This window comes from Phascolarctos cinereus, unplaced genomic scaffold, assembly GCF_003287225.1.
Source record: "Phascolarctos cinereus isolate Bilbo 61053 unplaced genomic scaffold, phaCin_HiC Scaffold_5;HRSCAF=322, whole genome shotgun sequence".
Taxonomy (NCBI): domain Eukaryota; kingdom Metazoa; phylum Chordata; class Mammalia; order Diprotodontia; family Phascolarctidae; genus Phascolarctos; species Phascolarctos cinereus.
In genome coordinates this window covers 149403535-149417335 of record NW_027555958.1, presented here as the reverse complement: position 1 = coordinate 149417335, position 13801 = coordinate 149403535, and the positions used below count along the sequence as shown (strand labels likewise).

The 13801-nt window shown below is 38.5% G+C and overlaps 1 protein-coding gene and 1 long non-coding RNA gene across 2 annotated transcripts in view; one reads left to right on the top strand and one right to left on the bottom strand.

Annotated features, from left to right (window-relative positions):
* Window positions 1–1765: 1765 nt before the first annotated feature.
* Window positions 1766–13281, top strand: LOC144457557 (uncharacterized). Its single transcript, XR_013486967.1, has 3 exons — window positions 1766–2727; window positions 7020–7190; window positions 13073–13281. It is a non-coding gene; the product is annotated as an uncharacterized LOC144457557 (long non-coding RNA).
* The window catches only part of REV3L (REV3 like, DNA directed polymerase zeta catalytic subunit), a 253112-nt gene continuing 246696 nt past the window's right edge, over window positions 7386–13801 (bottom strand). The window contains 1 exon segment of the mRNA XM_021008089.2: window positions 7386–8502. Coding sequence (XP_020863748.1) covers window positions 8362–8502 — 141 coding nt within the window. The 3' untranslated portion in view covers window positions 7386–8361.

Genomic DNA, 13801 nt, shown 5'->3' with positions numbered 1-13801 from the left:
GCCTGCTTGTCCTTTTGGGCACCACTAATGTTCAGATTCCTTAAGAGTCTGACCTTTATGGTTTATCTCTAATAAACTTTTTCTCTGGCTGAAAGATTTGGGTTGAATTCTTTCAGACAGGGCCTGTGTGTAGTGATTTGGAGTTCCAGTACCCCTAAACCTCTAGACCTCATCACTCTTCATCTTCATCTCTTAGAATCCAAGGTATCATCTGCTAAACAAAATCCCCCAGTGACTACCACTGTCTTCCTTCTCAAATTCTCTTTCCTCCCCCACAAGCAGCAGATAAGCTCCTTGAGTACAGAGACTGCCTTGTTTTGGTCTTTGTATTTATCCTCAGTGTCTTTTACATAATAGGTAATTGATTTAATATTGAATTGAATGAGATGAAGAGACTTGGTTTATGTGATAGTATAATTAGTTGTATTTGTTACTCATTAAATGGCTGGATCCAAAGAGTGGTAATTAATGATGGATCAATGCTAGTGTAAAAGGATGGCTTTTTTGGAGTACCTGAGGGGATCCTTCCTTGATCCTTTTCAGTGAAGTGTTTTAATCAAAAACTTGGGATAAAGATAAAGATGCCATGCTTATAAAGTATACAGCTGCGAGAAAATTTAGAGGTTAGATCTAATATTTGGATAGCAGAATTAATGGATCCAAAAATATCTCAACAAGATTCCAATCCAGGATAGAATGACAGACTAAATATAAGGTAGACTTTAATAGCTTTAAATGTAAAATTCTCTGGGATAAAAAAAAAATTACACAAGTACAGAATGGGAAAGGCATGACTAGACAACAGATAGTATGGAAAAATGGAGGCAGCATTGAGGAAAAGTTACTGGATTTGGAAACAGAGGTCCTATGTTCAAATCCAGACTTGGAACTTACTCTCTGTGTGAACTTAGAAAAAGAACTTAACCTCTCTGCGCCTGTTTTATTTATAAAGTGAAGAGTTTGGCTCAATCATCTCTAAGATCCCTTCAAACTTTACTTTATGATTCTGTGGCTTAATAAGACCCTAGGGTTTTTTATGGATCACAAAGTCAGTTTGAGTCAACTGTGTGACATGGCAGCCACTGAACTTGATACTTTGTTATAGGAGCATAGTGTTCAGAACAGCCTCACTCTACTCTGCCCTTGTCAAACCATATCTGGAATAGTGCCTATTTTTGGTCATTGGCTGTCGCCACTCCTTAAAGAAATTTGCTTTGTAATTATTTTGCGCATGTTGCCCAGTAAGCTCCTACCTCCCACTTGTACTGATCAGTTGGTTTGCCAAAAGCAAGACTGACTGTATTTCTCCCTCAGGCATCTAGAGGATAACCCTAAAAAGTTATAAAATTCATTCTTCTCTAACATGACTGGCTCAGGCCCCCTTTCTGGTGTGGTTCCTCCTGATATTAATTGCCAGTTATCTCTTCAATATCATCTAACCAGTGCTAGTTAATATTTCCTCAATAAGCATCCTAGTATCCTTTAACCAATTAACACAAATTGGCTTTTACGACAAGGATATTTACTAAGAACACATAGCAAGAGCAGAACTATAAATACATCCTCTCTAGGGGTGGGGAACCTACAGTCTCGAGGCTACATGTGGCCTTCTAGGTCCTTGGGTATGGCCTTTTGACTGAGTTCAAGTTTTACAGAGCAAATCTTTTTATTAAGGGGATTTGTTCTGTGAAGTTTAGATTCAGTCAAAGGGCTGCACTTGAGGAGCTAGAGGGCCATATATGGCCTTGAGGCTGTACATTCTCTACCCCTGGATGATGTCTGAGGTCCCTTTCACTTTTGCAAATGGATGAACCACATTATTTCTTATTAGAATCTGTGGAGCTCTGATGGACATCTGTAAGGCTGCCTGGCATATTTTGAAGGTCATTTATTACATCACTTTTGTCACTAGTAAGTTTTTGCTTTAAAAGTCAACTTTATGTGTAAATTAGATCCAGAAGAAAACTAATAAGAGAAAAAAGACTGATTAACATCTGGCTGATTTTGGAGTCATAAACTGTCCCAGTGCCTAGCACAATACCTGGCATATAGTAGATGCTTAAATACTTGTCTTGGCTCATTGATTGAGGTGTGTTTTTATATAAGCAGTAAGGTAGGTAGGATTTTTTGGTTTTGTTTTGATGAAAATGAATTCTTCCATTTTTTCTCCATTCCCCAAAAGTATATACATGCAAACCTTTTTAATTCCTTAGCATAATTTGAGGGGTTCACACACTTTTTTGTTTTGGTTTTTGATGACCTACTCCTTGACTTTGAGTCAGCTGTGAAAACATAAAGGCACAGGTGAAGAGGGTAGGGAAGTGCCCTCTATCTTCTGAGTTCAAAGCATTTTGTGTTCTTGTGCAGTGATACTCTTTTGTATTTATTTGTCCACATATCTTCTTACTTCTACTGAAATGTAAACTCCTTGAGGACAAGGAGTTTTTTTCATTTATTTTTGTATCTCTGGCCCATAAGAAATGCTTAATATTTATGAAACGAATGTAGGAAATGAAACTAAGAAATGGGGACATTTTGTGGCTATCACAATTCACTACTATGTTCAGCTCATTTCTCCTTGGTTTCCTAGATATAAGCGAGGACTGTCATTTCATATTTAGTGCTGTCTTAGGGTTGCCAAGAAGACCAGGACATTAGAGATGAATGCCCAATGGCCTGGTGGAAATTCACCCAGAGAGTGAAGAGTTTGATCTAACCTTGTGATTGGTAAGCCAAACTTTGACAAGCTAGCCCCTCCCATTCTAAGAGATTTTGGGGAGCAGAAGCCAAGATATCTCAGGAGTCAGGACAGAGAAGCCATGGAGAGTAGGAAGGAAGAATGGAAGCTGGAAGTGAAGCATCTGCTACGAGTACATTAGCATTAGATTCTGAGATGGTGTGAATGAATCATGCACAGCTGTCAGAGAGCAAGTGTTGTGGGGGCTGGAACTGGTCAGGACTCCTGAGACCAGAGTCAGAGAACATTCCCCTTCTCTACTTTTCTCCTCTCCTCTCTTTTTGATAAGAGAAGAAGCCCAATGCCTTCCTTGGAGTTTGAGAGGCTTACCTCTGTTTTTTGAAAGTTTCTTAAGCCTGTAGTTGTGGCTAGTGCTGTTAACCCTTGTATTGCTAATTTATGCTGGGAATAAGAGAGACAGAGAGACTGTGTCAGAGACAGAGAAGGGAGAGACAGAGACAGGGGTGCAAAAATATTTATAGCAGCTCTTTTCGTGACAGTTAAGAATTAGAAGTCAGGGGTGGAAATGGCAGAGGAAAAGCAGTAACTAGCTTGAGCTCTCCCCCCAAACCCCTCCAAATACCTGTAAAAAATGACTAAACAAATTCTAGAGCAGCAGAACCCACAAAAAGAGTGAAACAAATTTCCAGCCCAAAACAGCCAGATGGTTGATGGGAAAGGTCCGTTGTGCCAGGCTGAGAGGAGCACAGTTCAGCGTGAGCCTCCACGAGCAAAGACTAAGCCTTAGCAAACCTGGAACAGGCCTCAGGGGACTGAATCACAGGCACCTGTGGTGGTTTCCAGACTTTGCAACCCACAAATGCCAAAGACAACTTAGAAGGTCAGTAGGAAAGGTGTGTTGGACCTCTGTGAGAGAGAAGCTTGGTCTGGCCCCAGTCCTGGTGCAACCCCAGGGCGGTGGCTGTGTCCTGACCTTCCGGCCCACAGACTTGATGGGGAATCGAGTGGCTGATCAGAGGGGGACTGCAGGGATCTCTTTGCTGGCGCTGAGGCAGGATTCTCTTGTTTTACCCATGCTTAGATCTGAGTCACAGTTCTAGGTGGGCAAGGAAGAGTACTAGCGCGGTGGAGCTTGTTCCTCCTCACAGTTCCAAAGCAGAAAAGAGTGCTTGTGGTCACTCATAGATCAGAGCACAGGCCAGGAAACGAGTGAACTCCTTGCCCTTGATCCTACCAGCTTGAAAGAACTAAAAATTTACACGTCCCCAGAAGTATCTCTGAAAACAGCTGCACAAAACCCCTGAACTCGGGATAGTACATTCTCCACACTGGAAGCAGACCCCTACCTTAACAAAGAGTTTAAAACTCAAGTAATTGGCTGGGAACGTGACCAAACAGCTCAAAAAAAAAAAAAAGAGTTAGACCATAGAATCTTTCCTTGGTGACAAAGAAGATCAAAATATACAACCAGAAGAAGACAACAAAGACAAAGCTCCTACATCCAAAGCCTCCAAAAAAAATATGAATTGGTCCCAGGCCATGGAAGAGCTCTAAAAGGATTTTGAGAAGCAAGTAAAAGAAGTAGAGAAAAAACTGGGAAGAGAAATGAAAGTGATGCAATAAAATCATGAAAAACAAGTCAACAGCTTGCTAAAGGAGACCCAAAAAATACTGAAGAAAATAACACCTTAAAAAATAGCCTAGGTGGAACCAAGATGGTAGAGTAAAAGCAGTGACTTGCTTGAGCTCTCCCCCAGACCCTTCCAAATACCTATAAAAATGGTTCTAAACAAATTCTAAAGCAGCAGAACCCACAAAAAGACAGAGTGAAACAAATTTCCAGCCCAAGACAACTTGTATGGTTGATTGGAAAGGTATATCATGCCAGGCTGGGAGAGGAATGCAATTCGGTATGGGCATGCAGGCCTCAGCAAGCCTGGAGCAGGCCTTGGATAACTGAATCACAGGCAGCTGTGGTGGTTTCCAGACTTCTCAATCCATGAACTCAAAAGACAACTTAGAAGGTCAGTAGGAAAAGTCTGTCTGCGATGAGAGAGAAGCACATAGTCCCAGCCCCAGTACTGGCTGCAGCCCCAGAGTGGCAGCTGCTTCTGGAGCTTGCAGCCCACAGACTGAGGGGGAATCGAGTGGCTAATCTGAGGGGGATTGCAGGGATGTCTTTGCTGGTACAGGATTCTCTTGCTTTGCCTGTGCTTGGAGCTGGGTCACAGTTCTGGGTGGTGGTCCTGGGGCAAGGTGGAGCGCTGGTGTGGTGGAGCTTGTAGTGGTAGTGAAGAGAGAATCCTCCTCACAGTTCCAAGGCAGAAAAGAGTGCTTATGATCACTCATAGCCCAGAGTACAGGTCAAGAAGTAGACACCTCGCTTTTGATCACACCACCTTGGAAGAATTGAAAATTTACAGGTCCCTACAAGTATCTCTGAAAACAGCTGCACAAAACCCCTGAAGTTTGGACAGTACATTCTCCACACTGGAAGCAGACTCCTACCTTAACAAAGAGTTTATAACTCAAGTAATTGGCTGGGATCATGAGCAAGCAGCACAAAAGAAGTCAGACCATAGAATCTTACTTTGGTGACAAAGAAGATCAAAACATACAATTAGAAGACAACAAAGTCAAAGCTCCTACATCCAAAGCCTCCAAGAAAAATATGAATTGGTCTCAGGCCATGGAAGAACTCAAAAAGGATTTTGAGAAGCAAGTAAGAGAAGTAGAGGAAAAACTGAATGATGCAAGAAAATCATGAAAAACAAGTCAACAGCTTGCTAAAGGAGACCCCCTCAAAAAAAAATACTGAAGAAAATAACACCTTTAAAAAATAGGCTAATCCAAATGGCAAAAGAGATCCAAAAAGCCAGTGAGGAGAAGAATGCCTTCAAAAGCAGAACTGGTCAAATGGCAAAGGAAGTCCAAAAGATCACTGAAGAAAATACTTTATTAAAAATTAGGATGTAGCAAATGGAAGCTAATGACTTTATGAGAAATCAAGACACTGTAAAACGAAACCAAAAGATGAAAAAATAGAAGACAATATGAAAGAGCTCAGTGGAAAAACAACTGACTTGGAAAATAGATCCAGGAGCAAGAATTTAAAAATTATTGGACCATCTGAAAGCCATGATAAAATAAAAAGCCTAGACATCATCTTTCAAGAAATTATCAAGGAAAACTGCCCTGATATAGTAGAACCAGAGGGCAAAACAGAAACAGAAAGAATCCACCAATCACCTCCTGAGAGAGATCCCCAAAGGAAAACTCCTAGGAATATTATAGCCAAATTCCAGAGTTGCCAGGTCAAGGAAAAAATATTGCAAGCAGCCAGAAAGAAACAAGTATTGTGGAAACACAAGATTTAGCAGCTTCTACTTTAAGGGGACTGGAGGGCTTGGAAAATGATATTCCAGAGGTCAAAGGAGAGAAGATTACAACCAAGAATCACCTACCCAGCAAAACTGAGTATAATCCTTCAGGGGAAAAAATGGTCATTCAGTGAAATAGAGGATTTTCAAGCATTCTTGATGAAAAGACCAGAGCTGAATAGAAAATTTGACTTTCAAATACAAGACTCAAGAGAAGCAAGAAAAGGTAAACAGGAAAGAGAAATCATAAAGGACTTACTAAAGTTGAACTGTTTACATTCCTACATGGAAAGATGGTATCTGTAACTCATGAGACCTTTGTCAGTATTAGGGTAGTTGGAGGGAAAAAATTATCTATATCTACATCAATATAGAGGGAGGAAGGGAGAGAATTTGGAACCCAAAGTTTTAAAAACAAATGTTGTTAATCGTTTTTACATGCAACTGGAAATAAGATATACAGGTAATGAGGTATAAAAATCTATCCTGCCCTACAAGAAAATAGAAGAGAAAGGGGATAAGAGAAGGGTGGGGGGGGGCTGATAGAAGGAAGGGCAGATTAGGGGAAGGGGTATTCAGAATGTACACTGTCTTAGGGTGGGGAGAAAATTTGGAACTCAAAATCTTGTGGAAGTAAATGTTGAAAACTAAGAAATGAATTTTTTAAAAAAGGAGGCTATATTGTTGGGGGGAAAAAACCCCCCAAAACCAACTGTTGCATTATGATTATTTTTTCTCTCATGTATAATGAAGCCATGGTTCATTAGTTTTATTAAATCAATACTTAGTACTTTTAAAAAGCTGGGTTGAAAAAATGTTTTTCTTAGGACAACTTCCACTAACTGACTAAAAAAAAAATTTCTTTGTAGCTTGGACAAGTGAAACGCAACACTGAGCAGCATGTAAGGCATATTAAGTTTTTTTTCTTTTCCTTACTTCAGAAAATTGATGTCAGGAAAACTTTCCCAATTTCCTAGAGAGCCTTTAAAGATTTCCTAAAAAATTTCCCAAGAGAGCTTCCATTTAAAAATAGAAGGGCCTGCTTGGAGAGACTGTGGGTTCCCATTTGTTGGAAATCTTGTAGTGGAAGAAGCTGGATGACCATTTGACAGGTATGGAATGGGGATTCCTTTGTTTATGGGTTGTTCTAGATGGTTACTGAGGTCCCTTCCAACTCCCAAAATCTGTAATTATGATTGTGATGTGATTATGATGTGATTTTGTACTTATGTAATAAAACTGAGTCAACTTAAGATTTTAAAATTCACAAATACCACTTACAGCCAGTTTAAAAATCACATGACTACTTTTCATATTTTATTCAATTTTAATATGGTTTCCATTATTAACTTTTAAAACAAAATGATTTCCAGTTTAGAAAACAATGCACTGACCACATAATTCCTTTTTCATTTTATACAGTTATACAAATATTCTAAATACACATTTTATGTTCAAGATGATGGCAAATAAGATTAACTGTACATAAGGAAAGAAAATATTTTAAGCATATTTAGAAGCAATAGAAATGTCTATACAAAAACAAGCAAAAATGGAATAAAATTTCTTATATTTAAAGTATTGCAACAGGCCCACAGGTTTGTAACAAAAATGTCTTTGCACAGTTCCTCACAATGCCCCATTAATAGCTAAAGCAAGACAGCGATTTTTAGAAAATAATGTTTCAAAATGCTACACATGGTACTATTGTTTGCACAGTTTGATCAAAATAACAAATCTACTTTGAGTCGAGCAAAACCTAGAGGAAATATACCAAACAACTTTAAAATTATCTGTATAAAATTCATTGCACATTATTTTACTCAGTTGTTTGAAAAGTAAAAAAGTGTATTTACAAAATATTTCGCAGTCAAAATTATAAAGTGAATGGATAACATATCTATAGGCAACACATGTTTTGATACTGACAGTTCAAGGAAAACACACTAATGGTTTTTCTGTAAGAGGTTTTCAGTGCTCCTTTCACAAGGAAGTAAACATGACACAGTCAATGGATTTACAAGATGTTACACATACATACTGGAGCTAATTCAACATCTGCATTATAAAACAGAATGTTAAAAACATGAAAGGAGGAATTTATATATCTTAAGAAATGAGCTATTCAGAGATTCACAAGTATAATCTTTAGCATAAAGGTCTTCATATTCTTCAGACAATGACGAGTCCTTGACTTGATGAAAGTTGGAAAAGCACCATGCACAACAGCTCAGTGGTAAACAATGAAAAAATTAGCACCTGGAATCCTGTAACATTGATTGTTTAAAATTGGTCTAGCAATTGGCGGAGATATGGGGCCTTGGACAATTCTCGACTCACTCTGGAGAGTTTGAAAAGTACTGGGCAGTTCAGTGAAACACACTGGATCTGTCGGTCACAGCAGCCTGTACAGTTCTTGCATATCTGAAAGTACAGGAAAGCCATGTAAAGCAAGAAGAACAATTCTAAATATAAACACTTCTAAATGTAAAATTCAGGCAGTTTCTGTCCTAAAGAGTGTTGCCTCACACAACTTGGATACATGATGAGGAGAACTGAGAATTAAGAATCCTACTCTAGCCCTGGGTCTACCGTGCTCTTACAAACTTTGTAAAGGTCCCTGAAACTTAGAGGCCAACATTTCCTCCCCTGTTAATTTCTTCTGCATAATATTCCTTCATTGACAACAGAATCCTATTGTTAGAATCCCACGATAAACCATTTAATGACACGAATGGGTAAAGTCAACCAGCATTTAGTAATTGGTAATTTTTATGCCAAGTCCTTGGTTCCCTAAGTGTGACAATTGGCCCCATTTTCAAAGGCAACTCTGTATAGGTCTTATATGTATAATTTTTTGCATGTTGTCTTCCTATTAGAACATGAGCATCTTGAGGGTGGGAACTGTATTTTTGGCTTTCTTTGTATCCCTGGCACATGGTAAGTGCTTAATAAATGTTTGTTGACTGGTTTCCAGTTTTAACATTTTATGTCTGTGTTCCTCAGCAAAATGATCCTAATTTACACCAGAGATTACAGGATTCAAAAATGTAAATCTTGGGTACCTTGAAGATCTAAATTCACTTTCCTCATCTATAAAATAAAAGGTCAGGTCTACATATAGCCAGTGGCCCTAAGGATTTTTGTCAGGATATGCTGTCTAGAAACCTTCTCGGAAGAACCTTTGCTGTGGCTCCTCTTAGGTAGGTATAGTAACACAGGCAGGACTTTCCAAAAGCCTCCCTATGCTCACAGGACAGGACAGTCTGATATAAAGAACAGGATGAATTTAGAGTTGGAAGGGTCTAAAGGTAATTTAATCCAATTCTTTCATTTTACAGATTAGGAAACAGTATCGAGAGACTAAGTGATCATTTACAAGGTGCCAAAGACAGCAAGGATCCAAACGTAGGCACTCTGATTCTAAATCTAATTGTCCTTGTATCACACAAGAGGTGATTCCTCACACCATACAATCTTTCATCATTTCACATGGCTTTCTTACATGTGGCTTCATTTATTTTTTAACATCTTTGTGGACCTATAGTTCATCTGAAAATACCCATATGCACAGGACATCATACCTGCAATAATGCAGTGAACCTGAGGCCAAAACATTTTATAGTGGTCATTTCAGTATGTTCACCAGAAATAAAAGCATCCTCTCATTGGCTGGCAAACACCATAAGAACTAAGCTGCTTGGCATGGAAACCAAAGACCACGGGAGAAGTAGAAGCCAAAAGGATAAGTACACACTGAGAGTGAAGAAGAAAGCCAGCCACCAGGAAAGGGAAAAGAAGCCAGAGCATCTTTGCAATCTAAGAACAAATGGTCCTGTATAGCTAGGTAACCTAAAAGTTATCAATTTGTGCCACACTGAAAGTAAATCAGCCATAGAATAGATAATTCTACACCTGGCCACTTTATGAAAGAGCAATCTAATTTCTACTTATTTAAACAGCCTCACAAGTAAGTCATTATCACATGTGGACATGCTAGCTGGTATAATCCAGCAGTCTTTGGGAACAGAACATTCACTGTAAGAGAAGGCAAACAAACCAAGATATAGCAGAGTACGGTAGAACCCAGTATACGTGAATAGCAGAAAAGTTCTAGGTATACTGCAGATTATATTTTATGATAGGGCTTCCAGGCTTTCTCTAGTGATAACTGAAGGGTAGAAACAAAGATGTGCTTAAAGGAGAAAATGAGGATTTGTACACAACATGAAAAAGCAAAGAAAAGGGATGGCTCAGCAAAGCTGATGGATCAGAAAGAACTTTCAAAGAATGTCTATAGGACAGAAAAGCTTAACTGATCAAATTCTTTCCGGATGAAAAATTTACAAATTATTGTACAATTCATGCCATAATTCAGTTAAATTAGAGTACCCTGGCATCTAAAAAATTATGTTTCTTTTGCCAAAAAGACTTCCAGACTGTGCCTCCTTCACCTCAATGTACATTTGCTAAAAATGATTAACCAATAAGCAAACTAGTTTCCACTTTTGTAGTTTACAGAATGTTAACAGAAAGAATGTGTGCTTTTTTAGCCAATTTCCCTTTTCTGGCCTCAGGACTCCCCTTCACATACTCTTGGGTTCAACTAAACTGGCTTTCCTACTGTTTCTTACATATGACACATTCTTTCTCATCTCTGTCTTTGCAAAGGCTGCTCCCCAGGCACGGAATGAATTTTCCCCTTCAATCCTGTCCCTTAAGAGTACCTTGTTCCCCTTAAAACTCAGCTCACATGTCACTCTCTATAGGAAGCCCCTTTCCTGATTCCCTACTTGCTAGTGCCTCCTCTTCAAAATCACCTTGTTATGTGTATATGTTGTTTCTTCCCACAGAGTATAAGCTTATTGAAGGTAGGGATGATTTCATTTTTGGCTTTGTATTCTCAGCTTCTAGCAAAGCACCTGATATACAGCAGGCATTTAATAAATGCACTCAACCCTTGTTGATGGATTTAACTTAGCTGATGGATTTAATTTGGTACCAACACTGTCTGATGCTAGACCATGTTTCTTGAGAGGGTGAAAATATCAGAGGGCATCTTTATTAATGACCTAATAGTAACTGAAAAAACAAAGCATTTCTATGAGCGAATGTAGTTGACTGAGCTACCAATATTTTTGAAAGGATGAATTTGATACAGGTACAACATGAGGTAGTTAGCTATAGCTTGTGAAACATCACCAGGAAACCATGAAGTCTCATGTTCTCTTTGTCAGAGAACACCCTTCTCCTTCTGAGTATTTCTACTAATGAAACCAGTTGTTTTGGAAATGCTCTCCAAGAGCAGAACCAGGAGAACATTATACACAGAAACAGCCACACTGTGCAGTGACTGACTTTGATAGACTTAGCTCTTCTCAGCAATGCAAAGTATCTAAGACAACTCCAAAAGACTCAAGATGGAAAAAGCTATCCACATCCAGAGAAAGAACTAAGGAATCTGAATGTAGATGGAAGCATACTATTTGCTCTCCTTTTCTTTTGTTGTTTTGATTCTTCTTTCTTGTGGTTCCTCCCATTGGTTCTAATTCTTCTTTACATCATGACTAATGTGAAAATATGCTTAATATGAATGTATAAGTATCCTATACCAGTTTGCATGCCGTCTTGGGAAGGGGGAGAAAATGTTTTGTTTTTCTTGCTTTGTCACTGGGTAGAGAAGAAGGAAAGGGAGAGAATTTAGAATTTAAAAAAAAAAGCTGTGCCTTAAGAAAATAAATAAAACAAAATTTTTTAAAAAAGAAAAACATTTGAATAGTATTAAGTATACACATTAGGGAATCACAGAATTTTTAATTATTGAAACTCAAAAATCATGTAGATCAACCCATTGAGGGGATTCCTCTTCAAGTGCAGCATCCGTCACAAATGGCCGTCCAGCCTCTGTTAGAAAGACCTGTGACGGGGAGCTGACTACACCTTCTGATACTGGTCATTCTAATTCTGGACAGCTCTTTTAGAAAACTTTTTACACATCACTGGATAAGAAAGCCAGGAGAACTAGGTTCTATTTCCAATTTCATGTCTAAGTCTTTATATTTTTAAAGAAAATCACTTTAAAAGATTATAGAAATAGTAATTGAGTTAATCTACTGATTGTGTTAAGCTCCTTGAAAGAAGGTCCTTTTACAACTATACAAAGAAGGGTTACACACAAGCCAGAAAATTAGAAAGAAATGGCAGTTTAGGAATGGCAGTTTCTTTAGGTGTCTATTAATTAGCTTGGGGATGGATCAGTGCCTGTTTTTGGTTGAACATAACTGAACATATATTAATTCAATCCCTGAGAGAAAACAGACTACATAGGACCTTATTTCTATGCAGAAGTACAGATGTGTGGGTTGAACTATACTGAGAGAGAATCCACTATAATGGCCTGAATATCCCATTTTGTAGTTATAAAAGAGCCTTTCTAAAATCTTTTCCTCCTAAAAAAGAACAGGTATGGAAGAGTTCTTCTTTTAATGTAACTAAAAGCTTATATTTGAACAATATGTGGGATATGAAGTTGGAAAAAATCTGAATTCTCCTTCCTACTTAATAGAAAGGCACAAAGGCACAGAGCAGCAGCAGCAGCAGCTCGGCTGTTTCCTGTAAGCATTATTTGTTCTGCTGCTGACAAGCAAGACTGCAAAGGCATGTATGTTTCACTGTTCTGTATGAAATATGAGCACAGCTGTTCCACGACAAAGGCTTTTCTCTCATTAGAGCACTGCCTAGGGACTCAAATCTGCTCCCAGATATAATTCCTGTATTGCAGCTCTCTGTTGCTACACCCAGGTGCCAGAACAAATCAATAAAGATTTAATTAAACTCTCTATGCTTCCTTGATAAATAAGTTAAGATGGAATTACCTGCTTCATTGAATTCAATGAAATGTTCAGTTTTAAGATCTTTTGCTGGAAAATTTAGTAAACAGCATTCAGCTGGACTTTAAAGCAATGGTATCAAAGAACCTATGTTGCCTTTGCAGATAAGATCAGAAGGTGAGAAGGACTGGAAAGACATCGTGTGCTGCTGCCTCTGACCTCCACCGATCTTCTTGGAGGAACTGTACCCAGTCAAGTAGAATATTTGTTTAAGGCTGTATGGATGCTCATTATGATATTGCTTTACAATGTACTTGGGGATAGAAAGCCTTTTGGAAAAAACAAATTTGGTTTTTTTCATTAAACATTAACTTAAGGCATATTGCAGTGTTTGTTTGATGCGACAGTTCTTTTGCAGAGTCTGATAGTGAGAAGACATTTAATTCCAGTACCACTTGGTGCCACAAGACATCAAGAAAACTTTCATTGAGAGCTGGTCAGTTACCACAAGGCATGGCATAAAATTTATGATTATTGTGAGACTGAAAGTGAAAACTATATGACAGTGTTTTTTACATTTTAAATTAATCATAAACTTAAAAATCAAGAAAAATGGGTATGGACAGCTAAACAACTTTAGACAAATGGTTGTGTTGGTACAAAGAACAATGGTGCTTCCCTAACCATACCACTTGTGAGGGAATAATCTGATTATTATAGTTGCGATGTCCTGATTAAACTCGACTTAACATTCTTTTAAGAGTCCCAGAATTTTCAGGCAGCACAAACTGTAGTCACTTTGCTTTGTTCAGGCAGTTTGGTGTCCCCTCAAACACCCTTGCTCCCCAATTCAACCAACTCAAAGCCCATGATCTTCATCCTTACTACACCTT